Genomic DNA, 23299 nt, shown 5'->3' with positions numbered 1-23299 from the left:
GTCCTTACTATACAGTATAAATGCACATAAGGCCCATATTTGAGAGAAGGTCACTCTGTGACCAGTCCTTTATTAGCCAGCACTGAAGTGGAGAAGATGGGTGGAGCTTCCCCTTTTATACCTGAAAGTCCAGGTTAGGAGTGTCTCCCACAAGTTCACCACCTAGTGGTCAGTGTTCTCACGGTGTACAACTTATGTCAGTTTATACATGGATTACACTGACAAGAGTACATGACATCACCTCCCCCGCCCCCAAAGTCTTATTGGGATCACAGGTTAAGTCTCTCTGGTGGTTTACGCTCCCTTGTAGAGCGCCTGAGTTGGGGCTCCGGTTGTTGGGCGCTGACCTGAGTGTCTGCTGTTTGCGGTGCCTCAGGCCTGTCCGGACTGCCCACAGTAACTGGGCTCTCCTCCACTTAGTTCCGGTGTTCGGTCACCTGTGGTGGAGTGAACTCTACATCGTGTTCTTCCTCTGCTTCTTCTATGGGGTTGCTGAACCTCCTTTTTGTTTGATCCACGTGTTTGCGGCAGATTTATCCATTGGTAAGTTTAACTACCAGAATCCTATTCTCCTCTTTGGCAATCACAGTGCCTACAAGCCATTTGGGCCCTGCAGCATAGTTGAGGACAAAGACAGGGTCATTGACATCAAAAATCACATTCCCGTCATGGTAGTCACATTGTGACCGGCGCCTGCTCTCAACAATTTCTTTCATGGTGGGGTGTATAAGGGATAACCTGGTTTTGAGTGTCCTTTTCATTAGCAGCTCTGCGGGTGGAACCCCTGTGAGCGAGTGTGGTCGGGATCTATTGGCCAACAGGAGGCATGATAAGCGGCTTTGTAGGGGAACCCCCTTGGATTCTGAGTATCACCTGTTTGATTATCTGCACTGCTCGTTCCGGCTGGCCGTTTGAGGCTGGCTTGAACGGTGACGTTCTGACATGGTTGATACCATTTCCTGCCATGATGTCCTGGAATTCAATGCTTGTAAAGCACGGGCCATTGTCACTGACCAAGATGTCCGGTAGACCGTGGGCGGCGAACATTGCCCGTAGACTTTCTACCGTGGCAGAGGATGTGCTTGAATTGAGAATGTCGCACTCGATCCATTTGGAGTAGGCGTCTACTACAACCAAAAACACCTTTCCCATGAAAGGACCTGCGTAGTCCACATGGATGCGTGACCATGGCTTGACGAGCCAGGACCAGGGGCTAAGGGGGGCTTCCCTGGGGGCATTGCCCAGCTGGGCACACGTGTTGCACCTGCGAACACAAAGTTCCAGGTCTGCATCTATCCCTGGCCACCAAAGTGTGACCTGGCAATTGCCTTCATCATGACAATGCCCGGGTGCCCATTGTGGAGTTCTCGGATGAACGCCTCTCTGCCCATCTGGGGCATGATTACTCGGTTTCCCCATAGTAGGCAATCGGCCTGGATAGAGAGTTCATCCTTGTGCCTGTGAAATGGTTTAAATTCCTAAGGGCATGCCCCATATGTGGCTGCCCCGTCCCCATTCAGGACACATTTCTTGACTAAAGACAGTAGCAGGTCTCTATTTGTCCAGACTTTGATCTGACGGGCTGTCACAGGTGAGCCTTCGCTTTCGAAAGCTTCAACGGCCATGACCATCTCAGCAGCATGCTCTGTTGCCCCCTCGGTGATGGCTAGTGGGAGCCTGCTGAGTGCATCGGCGCAGTTTTCAGTGCCGAATTGTATAGTCATAGGCGGCTAACGTGAGTGCCCACCCATGTATGCGGGCTGATGCATTTGCATTTATGGCCTTGTTGTCGGCCAAAAGGAACGTTAGGAGTTTGTGATCTGTCTCCAGCTCAAATTTCCTGCCAAACAGATACTAGTGCATTTTTTTTACTGCGTATAAACATGCAAGCGCTTCCTTTTCTACCATCCTGTAGTCCCTTTCTGCCTGGGACAGCTACCGGCTGTAACTGACCCTTGGCATTCACATGCTGCAACACACACCTGACCCCATAGGACGATGCATCGCATGTTAACACAAGTTTCTTACATGGGTCATATAGCGTTAACAGATTGTTGGAGCATAAAAAATTGCGTGCTCGATCAAAAGCCCTTTCCTGGCTGTCCCCCCAGACCCATTCGCGACCTTTGCATAGGAGCATGCTCAATTTGGGAAGAAAGTTATCAAAATAGTTCAGGAGCCCCAGGATCGAACGCAGCTCCGTCGTGTTACGGGGTCTGGGTGCTCTCTGGATCGCTTCCATTTTGGACGCAGTAGGTCTGATCCCGTCTGCTGCTACCCTCATCTCCAGGAATTCTACCTCTGGAGCTAAGAAGACGCACTTTGCCTTTTTCAGTCGTAGACCTACCTGGTCCAGTCTGCATAGCAGGTTGTGGAGGTTTTCTTCAGTGTCGCAACCCGTGATGAGGATGTCGTCTTGAAAAACCACCGTCCTTGGAATCGACTTGAGGAGACTTTCCATGTTTCGTTGAAATATCGCGGCGCCTGAGCGAATCCCGAATGGACATCTGTTGTACTCAAACAATCCCTTGTGTGTCGTGATGGTGGTTAACTTCTTCGACTCACTCGCCAGCTCCTGGGTCATATAAGCTAAGGTCAGGTCCAATTTTGAAAAAAGTTTTCCACCGGATAGCGTCGGAAAGAGGTCCTCCGCTCTCGGTAGCGGGTACTGGTCTTGGAGTGGCACCCGATTGATGGTGGCCTTGTAATCACCACATATCCTGACCGACCCATCCGCCTTGAGCACCGGCACGATCGGGCTCGCCCAGTCACTGAATTCGACTGGTGAGATGATGCCTTCCCTCAGCAGGCGGTCCAATTCGCCTTCTATCTTTTCCCGCATCATGTACGGCACCGCTCTGGCCTTGTGGTGGACTGGCCTGGCATCCAGGTTTATGTGAATCACTACCTTGGTCCCTATGAAAGTGCCGATGCCGGGTTGAAATCGTGAGTCAAATTTGTCCAGGACCTGTGAGCATGATATTCGCTCCACAGAAGAAATTGCATTGACATCGCCCCATTTCCAGTTCATGACAGCAAGCCAACTCCTCCCCAGCAGTGCGGGACCGTCCCCCGGGACAATCCAGAGTGGCAACCTGTTCTCCGAATCTTTGTGGGTCACGACTACTGTGGCGCTGCCTAACACCGGAATGATCTCCTTTGTATATGTCCGTAGTTGTGCGTCAATCGGCAATAATTTTGGCCTCCTGGCCTTGGACGCCCACAACGTGTCGAACTGTTTGATACTCATTTGACACTAACAACATTCCGGATATAAGAAGGGTCAGAGGGTCTAGTAAGGAGGAGGAACTGAGGGAAATCCTTATTAGTCGGGAAATTGTGTTGAATTGATGGGATTGAAGGCCGATAAATCTCCAGGGCCTGATGGACTGCATCCCAGAGTACTTAAGGAGGTGGCCTTGGAAATAGCGGATGCATTGACAGTCATTTTCCAACATTCCATTGACTCTGGATCAGTTCCTATCGAGTGGAGGGTAGCCAATGTAACCCCACTTTTTAAAAAAGGAGGGAGAGAGAAAACAGGGAATTATAGACCGGTCAGCCTGACATCGGTAATGGGTAAGATGATGGAATCAATTATTAAGGATGTCATAGCAGCGCATTTGGAAAGAGATGACATGATAGGTCCAAGTCAGCATGGATTTGTGAAAGGGAAATCATGCTTGACAAATCTTCTGGAATTTTTTGAGGATGTTTCCAGTAGATTGGACAAGGGAGAACCATTTGATGTGGTATATTTGGACTTTCAGAAGGCTTTCGACAAGGTTCCACACAAGAGATTAATGTGCAAAGTTAAAGCACATGGGATTGGGGGTAGTGTGCTGACATGGATTGAGAAATGGTTGTCAGACAGGAAGCAAAGAGTAGGAGTAAATGGGTACTTTTCAGAATGGCAGGCGGTGAGTAGTGGGGTACCGCAAGGTTCTGTGCTGGGGCCCCAGCTGTTTACACTGTATATTCATGATTTAGACGAGGGGATTAAATGTAGTATCTCCAAATTTGCGGATGACACTAAGTTAGGTGGCAGTGTGAGCTGCGAGGAGGATGCTATGAGGCTGCAGAGCGACTTGGATAGGTTAGGTGAGTGGGCAAATGCATGGCAGATGAAGTATAATGTGGATAAATGTGAGGTTGTCCACTTTGGTGGTAAAAACAGAGAGACAGACTATTATCTGAATGGTGACAGATTGGGAAAAGGGGAGGTACAACGAGACCTGGGTGTCATGGTACATCAGTCATTGAAGGTTGGCATGCAGGTACAGCAGGCGGTTAAGAAAGCAAATGGCATGTTGGCCTTCATAGCGAGGGGATTTGAGAACAGGGGCAGGAAGGTGTTGCTACAGTTGTACAGGGCCTTGGTGAGGCCACACCTGGAGTATTGTGTACAGTTTTGGTCTCCTAACCTGAGGAAGGACATTCTTGTTATTGAGGGAGTGCAGCGAAGGTTCACCAGACTGATTCCCAGGATGGCGGGACTGACCTATCAAGAAAGACTGGATCAACTGGGCTTGTATTCACTGGAGTTCAGAAGAATGAGAGGGGACCTTATAGAAACGTTTAAAATTCTGATGGGTTTAGACAGGTTAGATGCAGGAAGAATGTTCACAATGTTGGGGAAGTCCAGAACCAGGGGTCACAGTCTAAGGATAAGGGGTAAGCCATTTAGGACCGAGATGAGGAGAAACTTCTTCACCCAGAGAGTGGTGAACCTGTGGAATTCTCTACCACAGAAAGTTGTTGAGGCCAATTCACTAAATATATTCAAAAAGGAGTTAGATGTAGTCCTTACTACTAAGGGGATCAAGGGGTATGGTGAGAAAGCAGGAATGGGGTACTGAAGTTGCATATTCAGCCATGAACTCATTGAATGGTGGTGCAGGCTTGAAGGGCCGAATGGCCTACTCCTGCACCTATTTTCTATGTTTCTATGTTTCATCAGGGACTGGCTGGTCCCTATGTCTAGCTCCATTGATACTGATTTGCCATTGAGGAGCACTTTCATCATTATCGGTGGCGTCCTGGTATATGAACTGTATATGTGCTCCACATGAACTCGCTGAACTTCAGCTTCCAGCAATTTCCCCCAGTGTTCATTTGGCCTCGTAGGGCTTACATCGGGCCCGTCCTCCTCGTACATCAACCTGGCTGCAGGCTTCCTGCACATACGCGCCAAGTGACCGCTGACATTGCAATTTCTGCAGGTATATTGCTGATACCTGCAAGCTTTGGCTGTGTGTTTGCCTCCACACCTCCAACATGAGCCATTGTTGGAAACAAAAGGTCCATTACTAGTCGATCGTCTCTGACTGTCTCTGTAACTGTCCTTAAATGCACCATTAACAGGTGTTGATGGCCCCATTACTGGCCGCATTGTCTCTTGCGATGATATATGAATCACTATTCAGCTAGCGATTGTCTCTGTTCAATTCCCCCTTTGGGTTTGACTACATGCTCGGGCATGTCCGATTGTCCCTGTCTGCCTGGAGAACTGTGTGCCGCGTTAACAATGTTGACTCCCTGTCCATTTGCTGCATTTAAACCAAGATTTTTGTCAAACATCATTCTGGTCTCTTCCTCCCCTGAGATAAATTTCTGGGCCATCAAAGCCGCCATTTCCAGGGTCAAGTCTTTGGTCTCAATCAGTTTCCTGAAAACTCCAGCATGCCCGATGCCCTCAATAAAAAAGTCTCGCAGCATCTCCGCTCTGCATGCATCTGGGAACTTACATAGGCTCGCCAGTCGCCGGAGATCTGCCAGGAAGTCTGGAACGCTTTGCCCTTCTCGCTGCCGGTGCGTGTAAAACCGGTGTCTCGCCATGTGCATGCTGCTCGCCGGTTTAAAATGTTCCCCGATCAACTTACTGAGCTCTTCAAAAGGCTTGTCCGCCGGCTTCTCTGGCTCTAGAAGGTCCTTCATCAGGGAGTACGTCCTGGATCCACAAACCATCATGAGATGAGCCCTGCGTTTTTCAGCCGAATCCTGTCCCAACCATTCCTTGGTGACGAAACTTTGCTGTAGTCTCTCAATAAAATTGCCCCAATCATCACCGACACAGTACCTCTCGTCTGTGCTGCTAGTGGCCATGCTCGTATAAATCCCAGTTTCTTGTCGCCAATAATATGTCCTTACAATACAGTATAAATGCACACGAGGCTCATACTTGAGAGAAGGTCACTCTGTGACCAGTCCTTTATTAGCCAGCACTGAAGTGGAGAAGATGGGTGGAGCTTCCCCTTTTATACCTGAAAGTCCAGGTTAGGAGTGTCTCCCACAAGTTCACCACCTAGTGGTCAATGTTCTCAAGGTGTACAACTTAGGTCAGCTTATACATGGATTACAATGATAGTAGAATACATGACAGTGTTCTTGGACAGATTTGTGTGCAGCTTGGAAAGGGCTTAGTGAGGAATGGTGAGACATAACAGTTCCCCCCACAATGGTCATGAGTGTGAAAGAAATGGTTTGGGCATTGTAGGGATGCTTTATGCTGTTGGTATGAGGTGATGCCAACCTGGTGCATCATGTGGCAGCCAGGTAATATAGTGTCAAGTGAAGTAAATCTGGCCTTGGTGTGGCCATCCCTGGCATCTCGGGCAACAATGTGGTTGGGTGCTGAAGCCCTCTGTTGAAGCTGTCAACTCAACAGCTGATTCAATGGCCACTGAACTCTCGCCTCAGCTTGACAGACATGGTACACAACCAGCGTGGATCCCATGGGCGAGCTGTCAAGTGCAAAAAGTAAGCTGAAAATCATTCTTAAGGACTCTAAACAAGCCACTAATTACCTGACTTTGGTCCCCCGCCACTGCCTGTCGGGTATGCTCAGCCCTGACAGACCCGATATTGGGAAATGCGTGTGACGACCAGGTGTGAAAAAAAAACACTTTCCCAGCCGACCCGCCACCGATTGCGCCTGCTGACTCCCCGGAACAATCCAACCTTCCTGTCAGTCAGGATTTGCATTCTCACATGGTAAGATCCTTCATTACCAGATAGGAACATCATTTTTCCCATGTCCAATATTTTTATAACTAGTATACGAAAGTATTCAAAGACAAATTTTTGACCTCCGCTTTGCTTGAGCAGAGAACAGTGCAAGCAGTAGAACATGTTGTTTCCTAATACCACTCTCAAAACATGTACCAATATCAAACTAGTACTTATAATGCAAATGCAGCATTAGATATCTTAAAAACAGTTTCTCTGTAAAATATAGGTAGTGTCATTTGGTATATTGGTTGTATGCATTTTTGATTATGTCCTTGAAGTGCTTCAGCTAGAGCGTCCAGTAACTCCTATTGATCAAAATGTGAAGTTGGCTCCGGCCTCCCTCGCTGAGCTCTGCGAATTGATTCAAAGAAGGATTGCTGCAAAATCAGAGGTTCCATCTGTCTCGAGAGCAACCCAACAGGCACTGGTAGGTAGATCATTTTAAAGAGATACTTTATCTAATATGTGGAGCGAGCAGACAGTCAACACCAGTTAACGTTTTGGACTGATACCTTTTATCATAACCCTGATAACGGTTGTGAGCTTGAAATGTTAACTGTCTGATCTCCCTGCAGGTGCTGATTGATCGGCTGTGTGTTTCCAGCTTTTATCCTTTTGTTTCAAATTTCCAGCATTTGCAGTATTTTGCATTTTATTCATACATTTTTAATGTTTGATATTCTAAGTTAGTTTTCTTTATCAATTGATTTTCTTTAACGTCCTTACTTCAGCCCCTCTTCCCTCTGAACAAAAGTGGTAGTTCAGTTGATGGGCACTGGTAGCCCATCAATAGCTACTTAACTGGGCATTTGTGAACCAAGATTGCGAGTGCTGGAAGACTATCGGACTATGAGCCCGATCTTGTCATTGTCCAACATTCATTTAGAACATAAGAACATAAGAAATAGGAGCAGGAGGGGGCCATACGGCCCCTCGAGCCTGCTCTGCCATTTAATACGATCATGACTGATCCGATCATGGACTCAGGTCCACTTCCCTGCCGCTCTCCATAACCCCTTTTATCCCCCTACTGTCTATTTCCGTCTTACATTTAGTCAATGTCCCAGCTTCCACAGCTCTCTGAGGCTGCGAATTCCACAGATCCACAACCCTCTGAGAAGAAATTTCTCCTTATCTCAGTTTTAAATGGGCGGCCCCTTATTCTAAGATTATGCCCGCGAGTTCTAGTCTCCCCTATCAGTGGAAACATCCTCCCTGCATCCACCTTGTCAAGCCCCCTCATAATCTTATACATTTCGATAAGATCACCTCTCATTCTTCTGAATTCCAATGAGTAGAGGCCCAACCTACTCAACCTTTCCTCATAAGTCAACCCCCTCATCTCCGGAATCAACCTAGTGAACCTTTTCTGAACTGCCTCCAAAGCAAGTATATCCTTTCGTAAATATGGAAACGAAAACTGCACACAGTATTCCAGGTGTGGCCTCACCAATATCTTGTACAACATAAAAGCAGCAAACCTGAGGACTGGGAGAAATTTAGAATTCAACAGAGGAGGACAAAGGGTTTGATTAGGAGGGGAAAATAAGGTTGACAGTGGATAGGCAATGGCAGACATTTATAGATTACATGGATGAACTTCAACAATTGTACATTCCTGTCTGGAGTAAAAATAAAACTGGGAAGGTAGCTCAACCGTGGCTAACAAGGGAAATTAGGGATAGTGTTAAATCCAAGGAAGAAGCATATAAATTGGCCAGAAAAAGAAGCAACCCTGAGGACTGGGAGAAATTTAGAATTCAGCAGAGGAGGACAAAGGGTTTAATTAGGAGGGGGAAAATAGAGTATGAGAGTAAGCTTGCAGGGAACATAAAAATTGACTGCAAAAGCTCCTCTAGATATGTGAAGAGAAAAAGATTAGTGAAGACCAACGTAGGTCCTTTACAGTCAGAATCAGGTGAATTTATAATGGGGAACAAAGAAATGGCAGACCAATTGAACAAATACTTTGGATCTGTCTTCACTAAGGAAGACACAAATAACTTTCCAGAAATACTAGGGGTTCGATGGTCTAGCGAAAAGGAGGAACTGAAGGAAATCCTTATTAGTCAGGAAATTGTGTTAGGGAAATTGATGGGATTGAAAGCCGATAAATCCCCAGGGCCTGATAGGCTGCATCCCAGAGTACTTAAGGAAGTGGCCCTAGAAATAATGGATGCATTGGTGATCATTTTCCAACATTCTATTGACTCTGGATCAGTTCCTATGGACTGGAGGGTAGCTAATGTAACACCACTTTTTAAAAAAGGAGGGAGAGAGAAAACGGAATTATAGACCGGTTAGCCTGACATCGGTAGCGGGGCAAATGTTGGAATCAATTATTAAAGATGAAATAGCAGTGCATTTGGAAAGCAGTGACAGGATCAGTCCAAGTCAGCATGAATTTATAAAAGGGAAATCATGCTTGACAAATCTCCTAGAATTTTTTGAGGATGTAACTAGTAGAGTGGACAAGGGAGAACCAGTGGATGTGGTGTATTTGGACTTTCAAAAGGCTTTTGACAAGGTCCCACACAAGAGATTAGTGTGCAAAATTAAAGCACATGGTATTGGAGGTAATGTACTGACGTGGATAGAGAACTGGTTGGCAGACAGGAAGCAGAGTCGGAATAAACGGGTCCTTTTCAGAATGGCAGGCAGTGACCAGTGGGGTGCCGCAGAGTTCAGTGCTGGGACCCCAGCTATTTACAATATACATCAATGATTTAGATGAAGGAATTGAATGTAATATCTCCAAGTTTGCAAATGACACTAAGCTGGGTGGCGGTGTGAGCTGTGAGGAGGATGCTAAGAGGCTGCAGGGTGACTTGGACAGATTAGGTGAATGGGCAAATGCATGGCTGATGCAATATAATGTGGATAAATGTGAGGTTATCCACTTTGGTGGCAAAAACAGAAAGACAGAATATTATCTGAATGGTGACAGATTAGGAAAAGGGGAGGTGCAACGAGACCTGGGTGTCATGGTACATCATTCATTGAAGTTTGGCATGCAGGTACAGCAAGCGATGAAGAAGGCAAAAGGCATGTTGGCCTTAATAGCTAGAGGATTTGAGTATAGGAGCAAGGAGGTCTTACTGCAGTTGTACAGAGCCTTGGTGAGGCCACACCTGGAATATTGTGTTCAGTTTTAGTCTCCTAATATAAGGAAGGACGTTCTTGCTATTGAAGGAGTACAGCGAAGGTTCACCAGATTGATTCCCGGGATGGCAGGACTGACATATGAGGAGAGACTAGATTAACTGGGCTTGTATCCACTGGAGTTTAGAAGAATGAGAGGGGATCTCATAGAAAGATATAAAATTCTGACGGGATTGGACAGGTTAGGGGCAGGAAGATTGTTCCCATTGCTCGGGAGTTCCAGAACCAGGGGTCACAGTCTAAGAATAAGGGTTAAGCCATTTAGGACCGAGATGAGGAGAAACTTCTTCACTCAGAGAGTGGTGATCCTGTGGAATTCTCTACCGCAGAGAGTTGTTGATGCCAGCTCGTTAGACATATTCAAAAGAGAGTTAGATATGGCCCTTACAGCCAAAGAGTTCAAGGGTATGGAGAGAAAGCAGGAAAGGGGTACTGAGGTTGAATGATCAGCCATGATCTTATTGAATAGCGGTGCAGGCTTGAAGGGCCGATTGGCCTGCTCCTGCACCTAATTTCTATGTTTCTATGTTTCTAGTGAGATTGCTGGACAATGATTAGGATAGGACACCCTAGCTGTTCCCTGTGCCAACCTCCTACTCAAGTGACTCTGAAACTAATTACATAGCCCCCCCTCCCTCCATTGTGCATGGCTGAAATTTGCATATAGATTACCAAGGATCGAACATTGGACCTCTTTGGTTTGTCTGTCAGCATATCACACCAGAAGTTGCTTTTATCCACTAAATCAGTATAGTTTTGGAGAGGAATACATTTTAATATAATACAAAAACAAGTATCTCTTTTGACTGATTATACAATATTATCTTTGGAACGATGCTATGTTTCTGCACAGACTAATTTTGAGCTGGCATTGTTATTCTCAGGGAGGAATGATTATAGCAGATGTGAAGCTGCTCTGGAAAGAGTTTGAGCACAATTCTGAAGACATTACTCTGACAAACATGGAAAACAAAGAGCTCAGCCGACGAATGACGACACATATCATCACAGTGTGTGAACAACTATTCCTTCACTATCTTCATATGGTGGATGTAGTGAGACAGCGCTCTGTATTCACTGATGAGGCTAATCTTAGTAGGTTAAAGGCTCAACTCGCACTTGACTGCAGTAGGTTGTAAGTTTTTCAACATAAATAAGCATGGCTTTACTGGTTTAACGTATCTTTCTATTCATTCCCGCTGTTCAATTTTATTACATAAAATCAATCTATAGAAAATAATTTGAGAACACGTTGTAATGCGATAAATGATTTGTACTAAGTTGCAGAAATGTCAAAAGATAATTTTTAAAATCATACTACGGTTAAAGTCTATGGTTGCCAATAATTATTTGCAGTCAGTTTGTTACAAATCATAAAGAAATAACGGAACCAATACACTGCAGATGAGAAAGGCTATTTGGCCCATCTTAATTCATCCATCCATAAAGACCCTATATTCCCCTATATTCCTCATTGTTGCATCTAATTGTTTCTTAAATGATTCCAGGATTATTAGCTCGATGACCCTTTCTGAAAGTCAGTTCTAAATACTGATTATTCTTTGTGTGAAGAACTTCTTTCTGATATCAGTGCTAACCAAATTTACCATTTTCTAGTCTTAATTTGTGTCCTCTTCTGCTCCGTTCACAATTTTATTTAAATATTATTCCAGATTTATCTTTTACATTCCTTTAATTATCTTGCTTATTTCTGTAATGTATTTGCTTTATGGGTTCTTTGCTTAAAAATTCATAGCAACACATTGCTATTCGAACTAGTTGGTTTATTAGCAAAGGTTTAACAATCACACTACACATTACCAGTTCATCCACCAGGCTCACAACCACTTGCTTCATTGCGGATCCCCTGAACCTAACTGGTTGGGGTTTTATTGAGTCTTGTGAACATGACGTGACTGGCTCAGCCACTCCCAACACAATAGCATTACAATCCTGTGAGCATACTCACAGGTGCATACATTACAACTTCTATAAAATCATTCCTCAGATGCTTCCTTTCCAGGAAGAGAAGCCCAAGTTTCTCCAGCCTTTCCTCATAACTCAGTCTGTTGTCACTAGGGATCAGCCTTGTGGCTCATCTCAACACCTACCTCCAAGTGCTTGAATCTCTCCCTTGGTTGTTGGTGACCAGAATGTGTTTAAAGAAATTAATTTAATTCAGAATTTGTTTGCAGATTATGTTGATTAGCTGCTTATTATTAATATAAAGCATCTTCCCATTTATTCCTTTATCTTTACGCAAGTAATGGAACCATTTGAAAGGTAAATGTGCACAAGGTTTCTGTGTGTTATTTCACTATGTTACTAATGAGGAGCTCAGGTTCCTGAAGATGGCCAGCGAAGATAAAAATGTTTGGCATTTACCTCCTCCCCCCCCTCACACTCCATTGTTTTGTTTCATAACTGTGTGGCAACTGTCTAGTCTTTGGAACCACCCAATGAAGATACCAGAACTCAGCTTGAGTTATAACTTTCCATGATGTGTGGTAGCTCACTCAGTAATCAGTATTTTACTATTGACAGACTATAGAGGGAACAGACAAAGGGAGCAAACAAATAGAGAAGGATCAAGACGTGTGGGGAGCAAAAACCACTGCTGTCATTCACAAAGTGCACAACTTGCCTTGATGAGCAAGAAGATTTTTTTTCTCATTGCTCTTGGGATATGGGTGATGCTGACCAAGTTGAATTTATTGCCTAACCCTAGTTCTCCTTCAACCAGTGCTTGCTAGTACTTCCCCCGATGGTTTTTTTAAAATTTCAAAATATACTTTATTCATATAAAAATTTGTACAGTACACTCAAAAGCAGTTCAGTACATTTAGCTGCGGTCAGCAATCCCATACACTACATTTGGGTGCTGCCGGCAGTTTCGTTCGATACATTTCCTTGCTTTTCAGTTCAAGTACAATTCGGGATACATTGTAGTACATTCAACAAATTACATTACATGTGTCACTATACAGCACACGGAATGGGTGACGGTACATTTACATTGTTCCTTTCCAACGTGCATCACGAAACAGACCTTGCATTGTACATGGCACTACATAGGTGTTTACAGATCATGGTGCTCCATGTACACAAAAAAGAAGTTACAAGTATGGCCCAAGGGGAGTTTTGTACTGATTCCTGCCCCCGGGTTTACCGTGGCAAAAGAGCTTTAAACTGTGGCCCTTCCCCATCGTTCCTTTGCGGCGACTGCACCAATTTTAAGTGCGTCCCTGGATCTTGGATTGCGCCACTCTGCAACACGCAGACGTGGACATCTCCTTGCTCTGGAAGACCAGCAAGTTTCAGCAAGACCAAAGAGCGTCTTTGACCGAGTTGATGGCCCTCCAGCAGCAGGTAATGTCTGTCTCGGTGTGTGTCCCTGGGAACAGCCCATAGAGCACAGAGTCCTGTGTTACGGAGCTGCTCGGGATGAACCTCGACAGCAACCACTGCATCTCTTTCCAAACCTGCCTTGCGAAGGCGCAATCCTGAAGGAGATGGGTGACAGTCTCGTCCACCCCGCAGCCGACTCGGGGGCACCGTGCCATGCTGCTGAGATGTCGGCTGTGCATGAACGCTCTGACGGGTAAGGCCCTCCTCACTGCCAACCAAGCTACGTCTTGGTGCTTGTGTGACAGCTCTGGCGATAAGACATTCTGCCAAACGAGTTCGACAGTCTGCTCAGGGAACCAACCGACAGGGTCCACCCTCTCTTTCTTTCGTAGGGCGACCAGGACATTACGTGCTGACCACTGTTTTATGGCCTTGTGGTCAAAGGGGTTTTTTGTGAGAAACTTTTCCACGAAGGATAGGTGGACAGGCATGGTCCAGCTGGTGGGGCGTTTCGCGGCAGCGTGGCCAGGCCCATCCTTCGCAATAAAGGGGACAGGTAGAACCTCAGCACGTAATGACACTTAGTGTTTGCGTACCGGGGGTCTGTGCACAGCTTGATGCAGCCGCACACAAAGGTGGCCATCAGGATGAGGGCCATGTTCGGAACATCCTTTCCTCCACTGTCCAGAGATTTGTACATTGTGTCTCTGCGGACTCGTTCCATTTTGGATCTCCAGACAAAGTGGAAGACAGCCCGGGTAACTGCCGCGGCACAGGAGCGAGAGATGGGCCAGACCTGTGCCACGTGTAGCAACCCTGTGTGCACCTCACTCCTGATGACCAGGTTCTTTCCTGCCATGGAGAGGAAGCGCAGCTTCCACCATCCCAGTTTTTGCTTCACTTTGGCGATATGCTCTTCCCAGTTTTTGGCGCACGCCCCGTCCGCTTCGAACTATATTCCCAACAACTTCAGGTAATCTGGTTTAACGGTGGAGGGAATAAAGGATCGGTCGGTCCAGTTGCCAAAGAGCATGGCCTCGCTTTTGCTGCGATTGACCTTTGCTCCCGAGGCTAGTTCAAACTGGTCGCAGATTGCGAGCAATCTGTGGACCGACTGCGGATCCAAGCAAAAGACGGCGACCTCGTCCATGTACAGGGAGGTCTTGACCTGAGCGCCTCCGCTGCCTGGGATCGTCACCCCTCTAATGCCCGCAACCCTCCTGATGGACTTGGCAAAGGGCTCGATACAACACACAAACAAGACAGAGGAGAGGGGACAGCCTTGCCTGACTCCAGATCTGATTGGAAAGCTTTCAGTTTCCCACCCGTTGATTTGAACTGCACTACTGATGTCTGTGTAGAGCAGTTGAACCCAATTGCGGTTCCCCCCCCCAAACCCCATTTTGGAGAGCACGTCCATCAGGTACATGTGCGATATCCTGTCAAAGGCTTTCTCCTGGTCTAAGCTGATTAAGCAGATGTCCACCCTCCTGTCCCGCAGGTAGGCGATCGTATCCCTGAGTAGCGCGAGGCTATCAGAGATCTTCCTGCCTGGAACTGCACAGGTCTGGTCCAGGTGAATCACCAGCTCAAGAGCAGACTTGACCCTGTTGGCGATGACCTTTGACAGGATCTTGTAGTCCATATTGAGCAGCGAAATGGGCTGCCAGTTTTTGATTTCCTCCCTCTCCCCCTTCTGCTTGTAGATGATGGTGATGATGCCTTTCCTCATCGATTCTGACATGGTGCCGGCCAGAAGCATACCCCCGTACACTTCCAGCAGGTCTGGGCCCATCCAGTCCCACAGAGCCGAATACAACTCGACCGGTAAGCCGTCGCTTCCAGGAGTTTTATTCGTCTCGAAGGACCGGACAGCCTTTGTCAGATCGTCCAGAGTTAGCGGATGCTCCAGACTCTCCTGCTCGCTGTCGTCTAAGACCTCCGAAATAGACGACAGGAAAGACTGGGAGGCCACGCGGTCTGTGGGCTTGACGTCGTATAGCCCGGCATAGAAGGATTTGCTGATCCTCTGCATGTCAGGCTGCAAAGACGTCACAGAACCGTCTTCTTCCTTTAGGCTGGTGATCACAGAGCTCCCCCTGTGTACCTTTTGGAAGAAGAAACGCGAACACGTCTCATCCTTCTCGACGGAGCGGACTCTGGAGTGGAAGTTGATCTTGGACGACTCTGAGGCAAAGAGCGAGGCTTGCTGGCCCTTCACCTCTTCGAGTTCCTCCGTGACATCGACCCCCATTGACTGCAGCAGGAGCAGGTTTTGCATATTCGTCTGGAGTTGGGACAATTCCCTCTGTCTCCCTCTCGCCTCCTGAATACCTTTGAGGACGAAGAACCTCTTGATGTTCGTCTTGATTGTTTCCCACCAGTGCATCGGGGAATCGCAGAGGGGTTTTACGGTTCTCCAACCTTTGTAATCCCTCTTGAGATCCTCAATGTTTTCCGGAGTCAACAGTTTCACGTTCAGCTTTCATATCCCTCTGCCAACTTTCTGGTTTTCCTGTGGGTGACAGTCGGCCAGTAGGAGGCAGTGGTCAGAGAAGAACACCGGCGTGAAGTCGGTGGATCTGATCTTGAGCGTGTGGGACACAAACAGGAAGTCTATTCTGGAACGGACGGACCCGTCTGGTCTCGACCAGGTGTATCTGAGTGGTGCTCCATCTGCAGGGTTGCTGAAGACGTCGCACAGCTTGGCATCTTTTACCGCATTCATCAGGAGTTTGGACGTGGCGTCCAGTTTGCTGTTGGCTCTGCTGGATCGTCCAGCCGCATCGATGATGCAGTTGAAGTCACCGCCCAGAATGACCGGCCTGGACGTTGCCAGTAGCAGTGGGAGCTGCTGGAAGAGGGCCAGCCTCTCGTTCTTGTGAGCTGGGGCGTGTACATTAATTAACCTGAGAGGGGAGTTTTTGTACATTATGTCTGCTACGAGGAGGCGGCTGCCCACCACCTCCTTAACTTCGGTGATGGTGAAGTGGCCTCCCCGCAGCAGAATGCCCAGGCCGGCAGTCGTTGCCTCCTGACCATATGGATGGTCCATGGGCCCACCATCGTGACCACTGCCGGTAACTGCTGAAGTGCGGCAGACCGCACTCCTGCAAGAACAGCAGGTCCGCTTTGACCTTGGCGAGGTACCCCAAGGTGGAAACACATCGCGCAGTAGATTTTACGCTACGCACGTTAATTGTAGCAATTTTTAAATCCATTTTAAAGCTATTGTTTACAGTTACAAACATTACACTTCAAATAAATCGTCCTTTAAGTCCGAGATCTGCTCAATGTCCAGTTCCAGCATGCGTAGGTTATTACTATGAAAGTCTACTGCACCTGGGCTGGCGTGGTCGTCATCCTCTGCCGTGGGAGTGTTTCGACCAGGGGACTGCTGCAGTGCTATGATAAGGTCTGATATGTCCTCTGCACTGTCCTCGTCTGGTGTTGGTGGTTCCCTCTTTTCATCAGTCACAGCGTTCTCGAGCTGGTGTGCTTCGATCGCTGTGTCGCTCCCGGTATTCCGGAGGTGGGGTGTGCTGGGCACTTCGCTGCTCCCGTTGCCCCGGAGCTGGTCTGCGTTGGTCTCTTCTTCGCTCCGGGTGTTCCGGAGCTCGTGTGTGCTGGAGCGGGGCTGTGCTGGTCACTTCACTGCTCCCGGTCGCCTGTGGCTGAGGGTTTGGCGTATTGCCTCTTTTTTTGGTGGCGGTAGTGAGGATTTTTTTCTCGCCTTTCCTCATCAGACGAGCTGCCGTCGCTGCTGTCTGTCATGGTTGCTAGCCGCCTCTTCCCTGTCATTTCCGCAGGGGCCCTTGCTCGCCTGTTCTCCTTACGCTTGCGGGCCTTTTTCTTGACGGTCTCCCATCCCGCTTCATCATCTGCTGTCTCCTCATTCATGGACTCAATGCGCTAGGGGAGAGCTTCTCTGCTGGCTGCTGGTGTGTCGCAGCTCGCTGTAGCAGGCTTCTCTTCCTCACCGACTCGTTCCAAGTCCACGAGGGCGGTTGCTTCTTTGCCCCGGGCGTTGATCGGGGTGGGGGCGGCGCGGGTGTAGGTCTCCTCTGGAGCGTTGTGTTCCTCAGCTTCCTCCTCCTCCCGTGCAATGTTCTTTGCTGCCTGCACGTAGCTGAAGTTGCGTTTGGGGCAGTTTTTGTAAAAGTGCCCAGCCAGACCACAGAGGTTGCAGCACTTGGTCTCCTTGCAGTCCTTTGTCTGGTGACCTTCGTTCTTGCAGTTTCGGCAGATGACAGTTTTGCAGCTTGCCGCCACATGGCCTGCCTTCCCGCAGGTGCGGCACACGTTGGGTTGGCCAGCGTACACCATGTAGCCCCGCCTTCCTCCGATGGCGAAGCTGGAGGGGGGGGGGTGCAGGATGGTTCCGCTGGCGTCCACCTTCATGGTGACCCGGATCTGGTGCTTGCTGGTCCAAATCCTGTGCAAGTCTTTCAAGCCGCTGCTGTTTCCTGCCCCATCGACATACCTGGCGAGGAAAATCAGCACATCAATGACCGGGATGTGGGGGTTGTACATCTGCACTGTGATAGTGCGTCTTCTCTGCGATGGTGCTTATTCTGTACAACTGAGTGGCTTGCAAGGCCACTGTAGAGGTGTTAAAAGTCAATCAGATAATGTGGGACTGGAGTCACTTGTACGTCAGACCGGGTCGGGGTGAGAGCGTCTATTCACCGAAGGACATTAATGAACCAATTGGATTTTTACACCAATCCAGCAACTTTGATCACTTTTCCTGGTGCTAGTCCCATATATTACTGTGTTTATTGAATTCAGTTTCACAACTTGTTAAGATAGGCTTTGATTGGATTGCTAGTCCGGTATCATAACTACAACAATACTATCTATCCCTATTGGTAGAGCGTTCCAGCATTCTGAATTAGATTAATATATATATGAAGTATGTAATCTATAGTCAATTTTTAAATAAACTCAAATTGTTTTTGCAAAATATTACTATAGACAGAGTAATTCCCAGGGGTGAAGGAATTCCCTCCCTATTCTCTCAGGAATTACAAGGAATTGCAAGTTGTTTGTGCCATTTGCCCACAAGTATTGTCTGTTATACCAAGCCAGAAGCCCTAGAAATATGGGCACAGAATGATTGGATCAGAGGATAGAGCAACAACAATTAACTGGAGAGAAGAATGAATATAGTATAGTCAAAGGAATGAATTAATTATTGGAGTTTAGTTCTGTTTTCAACTGTATTTTTCTGATGATTTTTTTAAAGTTTGAATATACAAGCTATAAAGCGTTGCATTTCTAAAGAAATCAAGTCTTTACGCAAATCAGCAGACTATGTTGATGAAGCTCCTGACATGGAAAATTTAGATAAATATAAATACAAGATCAAGAAATCAATGTCTCCGGAAGCCCCCTTTACGTTAAAGCACCTCTTCAACCTCAGCAGACCCAAGAAAGTACCAAAACCAAAACCACGAATAATAGAAAAAGACCTTCAAGAGGTTAGTCAAATATTAGAATGTGAACTGTAAATTTTTGTTGAATAAAATGTTGGATGAATTAACTATTTTCCTCACGTGATTGTGCAATATTTCTTTACAGATCAATGAAAATATGCTGCAAATGGACCTAGAACAGATCTATAAGGTGTTACCTCATAAAGTTGAATCAGCTGGAGATCACAGACAAATGCAGAGTAAGTATTTAATATTATTCTATCTAAACATTTTATAAATCACACGCTTTAAGCCACATGGTGCTGTAGTATGCTTCTGCTCTAACAGCTGTGCTATGGATTAGTATCATGGTGGTTGTACAAACAGTGGGTTCTCAATTTTGAGCATGCTATGAAGGGAAGCTGCCAAGTGGAGAAGGCATAATTTTTCATTGAAATTGAAGGCAAGTTTGAAGGTTAATCACCCTGGGCAGTTTGTGTGTGTTACTGAGTGGCTGCCTCAAGTGTAACATAGGCAGAGTCATGGGAACAGATGTCATTCCCACAATCTTGGCTGTGGCGTGGCAGAAAGCTCGGGGAAACATCGAAGAGGGGAAGCGAGGAAAAAATGCATTACAAAAAAAACCTTTAAAATGACATTAACATTGTTTTTCTAGCTCATTAGTACAAGGCGAACAGATTTCAGAGTAGTGGGCGGTGTTAATTCATACATATTATAAAGTGTAAGAATCCAGAGAGAAACAAAGGACATCAGGTCCTAAACATTTAACAGGGGCCTATGATTGGTATTAGGCAGGTGCTCCTAATACTTGAATTTGAGCTGGAGACTCCAATTGTAGCAAACAAATTTGTAAGGTCCAAGTTATGGAGATCAAATAAAGCCTGGAGAGAATAGGAATAACCTCATATCTCTGTTCAAGATTTGAAAGTAGAAATACTAGCCTGGCTGATCTAACTTCACAGACTGTTTAATATTTTTCAAGCAAAATCGTTACAAATGTTTAAACAAAGTTTAACGTTGTCCCTTCTGTTTACAGTTGTTGCTGTACGAACTCCTAATCTTCCAAAACAACAAAATGAAGAACAAATCTTAACAAAACGTCTGCAACCAGAGCACAATTTAGATCTAATGGTAATAGTAATAATGGGAAACTTAAAACAATCATATTCACAGCCTTTTTTAATTCTGGACTCATCTCCTCTAGAGCCAGTGAAACAATAGAGGGGCTTAAAGCTGAAATACAGTTAGCTTGTTTTCATTGTTGAGAATTTGGATAAAGCACTTTGAGTGCTGTTGCTGCTGGGACTTGGAAGTTGTGATCTAGCAGTGCAAATTAGTGTCACATAGTGAGATGCTCATCACTTTTGTTAATTTGAACATACACGGTAAGAACATAATGTGAAAGGGAGCTACAAGGATTAGAATGATTAACTACTAATTCCTTGTTTTTATTTTAGAGTTGGCAATCCAATCCAAACCTGAGAGCGGGGAAACCTTTTTCAAAGGAACCAAGTTCTTTTCACTATACGGCAGCTTCCCAAGACAAATTCTTGCATTCTCGCTCCAAAATGACAAAAGCTGAAAGAAAAGAAAAAGAACATTTGTCAATTGCTGATGATCTCAAGAAGTAAGCACTGCAACATTGGCTGAATGAGACTATAGCAGAGTCTTTGCAATTTTTAATTTTAAAAACAATTCCTAAAAATTATAATTTGCATGTTTTTGAAATTTGGTGTTTAGATATTGAGAACATTGTTTGCTGAAGTTCAACCACAAAATTTACACGGTGAGAATACATATAGAGGTTGCTGCAGTTGCCTGGGGGGTAAATACAATGCCATTGCATTTCAGCACCAGACACGGTCTGGTCTGAGGGTTCAATTCCAGATTGATCTCAGGGTAGCAACTGGGCCTCAAAAAATTGGCCTCACTGCCCCGGCTAGAAGAAGAGAAATCAGCCCGTGTTTCCATTCTTAATTTTTATTGAGTGACTCTTATTGGAAAACATGTGGGTGAGAACATGATTGGGCCACCTGTAATTCAGTCCAAGGTTGAAAAACCTGACACTCAGGTTTATTCTCATGCATGAAGAATGGTCACTTATGTGAGGTACTTGATCGGCTTCTGGCACTCAAGAAATTGTATGGCGGGCCTGTTCAAAGCCTTTGGGAGAGGAGGAGTGCAACTTGACAAAAGCAAAATGCATATATCAACATCTTGGGGCTAAAATTCTGGTCGGAGGCACACCTCCGACCCAAAATTTTTTTGCGAAAGTACCTGGTGGTCTCGGTGGCGCCTTGGATTCCAGTGGGAGGCCTTCTCTTCCCGCGCTTTGTAGCACGTACACGTCTTGGAGGTACGGACGGAGAAACTGGAATCACGTGGGACCGGACACCCGATCACAGTGCAGTATTCTCATTGATAATAATGGGAATTCTGTATCTCTGAGCTCCTATTACTATCAATGAGAATGCCCCCTAAAACACCCAAACACAAAATAAAAAAATGAAAAAAATACCTCACATATTAAAAATTAATTGAAATTAAAATTAATTTAATGTTTTAGAAAAAAATATTATTTGGGTTTTTTTTAAAGTGTTTTAATAGGGTTTAAAATAAACTTACCTTGGTGGACAGGGTTTTTAACATAAAAATGTGTGTTTAAATTTTATTTTTATATGTTTTAAAACTCTTACACTGGTAAAAGTAGGCTAAGCACGATCATCATCATAGGAAGTTCCTCGGAATCGAGGAAGACTTGCTTCCACTCTTAAAATGAGTCCTTAGGTGGCTGAACAGTCCAATACGAGAACCACAGTCCCTGTCACAGGTGGGACAGACAGTTGTTGAGGGAAAGGGTGGGTGGGACAGGTTTGTCGCTCACTCTTTCCGCTGTCTGTGCTCAATTTCTGCATGCAGTTGGCGACGAGACTCGAGGTGCTCACTTACTCCACTTAGGGCGGTCTTTGACCAGGGACTCCCAGGTGTCAGTGGGGATGTTGCACTTTTTCAGGGAGGCTTTGAGGGTATCCTTGTAACGTTTCCTCTGCCCACCTTTGGCTAGTTTGCCGTGAAGGAGTTCCGAGTAGAGCGCTTGCTTTGGGAGTCTCGTGTCTGGCATGCGAATGATGTGGCCTGCCCAGCGGAGCTGATCAAGTGTGGTCAGTGCTTCGATGCTGGGGATGTTGGCCTGGTCGAGGATGCTAATGTTGGCGCGTCTGTCCTCCCAGAGGATTTGTAGGATCTTGCAGAGACATCGTTGGTGGTATTTCTCCAGCAACTTGAGGTATCTACTGTTCATTGTCCATGCCTTTGAGCCATACAGGAGAGCGGATATTATTAGCCCTGCTGCAAAGTGGGCTAATCACAGCGTTTAATTGTTATACCCAATGAAAAATAAATATAACTTATTTATTATGTATCCGCAGGTTGTTGCAAATGTCCACTGTAAATCAGGGAGACGATACTGATCCTGAAACAACTCTTCCTCCTCTGCTTCAAGCACTCACATATGATAGGACCAGTGAAATGAAAAAACGTAATCGTGAGAAAATGCTGATGGTACAAACATCTGATAGAAACAAACATTCTGTTAGATATGTTTAACGAAAGGTCATTCTGCCAGTTGCAAATATGTCTTTTAAATGGTATTTCTTTTGAACATAAAAACATAAGAAATAGGAGCAGGTGTAGGCCATTTGACTCCTTGAGCCTGCTCTGCCATTTAATAAGATCATGGCTGATCTGATCATGGACTCAGCTCCACTTCCCTGCCCACTCCCCATAACCCTTTATTCCCTTATCGCTCAAAAACCTGTCTATCTCTGCCTTAAATATATTCAATGACCCAGCCTCCACAGTTCTCTGGGGCAGAGAATTCTACAGATTTACAACCCTCTGAGAGAAGAAATTCCTCCTCATCTCAGTTTTAAATGGGCGCCCCTTATTGAGACTATGCCCCCTAGTTTTAGTTTCCCCTATGAGTGGAAATATCCTCTCTGCATCCTCCTTGTCGAGCCCCCTCATTATCTTGTATGTTTTGATAAGATCACCCCTCATTCTTCTGAACTCCAATGAGTATAGGCCCAACCTACTTAACCTATCATCATAAGTCAACCCCCTCATCTCCGGAATCAAGCTAGTGAACCTTCTCTGAACAGCCTCCAATACAAGTATATCCTTCCTTAAATACGGAGACAAAACTGTACGCAGTACTCCAGGTGTGGCCTCACCAATACCCTGTACAGTTGCAGCAGGACTTCTCTGCTTTTATACTCTATCCCCCTTCAATAAAGGTCAAGATTCCATTTTGCTGGGGTACTTTGTTTATGAACACGTTT

At 46.0% G+C, this 23299-nt stretch overlaps 1 protein-coding gene across 1 annotated transcript in view; it reads left to right on the top strand.

Annotated features, from left to right (window-relative positions):
• ccdc87 (coiled-coil domain containing 87) overlaps positions 1-23299 on the top strand; it is a 95356-nt gene that overhangs the window by 22466 nt on the left and 49591 nt on the right. Inside the window, exons 4-10 of the mRNA XM_070896750.1 lie at positions 7290-7438; positions 11058-11308; positions 18770-19004; positions 19105-19198; positions 19996-20090; positions 20417-20586; positions 22388-22520. Of these exons, the coding sequence (XP_070752851.1) occupies positions 7290-7438; positions 11058-11308; positions 18770-19004; positions 19105-19198; positions 19996-20090; positions 20417-20586; positions 22388-22520 (1127 nt within the window). The remainder of the gene's footprint in view (positions 1-7289; positions 7439-11057; positions 11309-18769; positions 19005-19104; positions 19199-19995; positions 20091-20416; positions 20587-22387; positions 22521-23299) is intronic.

Source organism: Pristiophorus japonicus, chromosome 13 (genome assembly GCF_044704955.1).
Source record: "Pristiophorus japonicus isolate sPriJap1 chromosome 13, sPriJap1.hap1, whole genome shotgun sequence".
In the NCBI taxonomy this organism is placed as follows: domain Eukaryota; kingdom Metazoa; phylum Chordata; class Chondrichthyes; family Pristiophoridae; genus Pristiophorus; species Pristiophorus japonicus.
The sequence above is the reverse complement of the archived record's forward strand: the minus strand, read 5'-3'. Positions and strand labels throughout refer to the sequence as shown.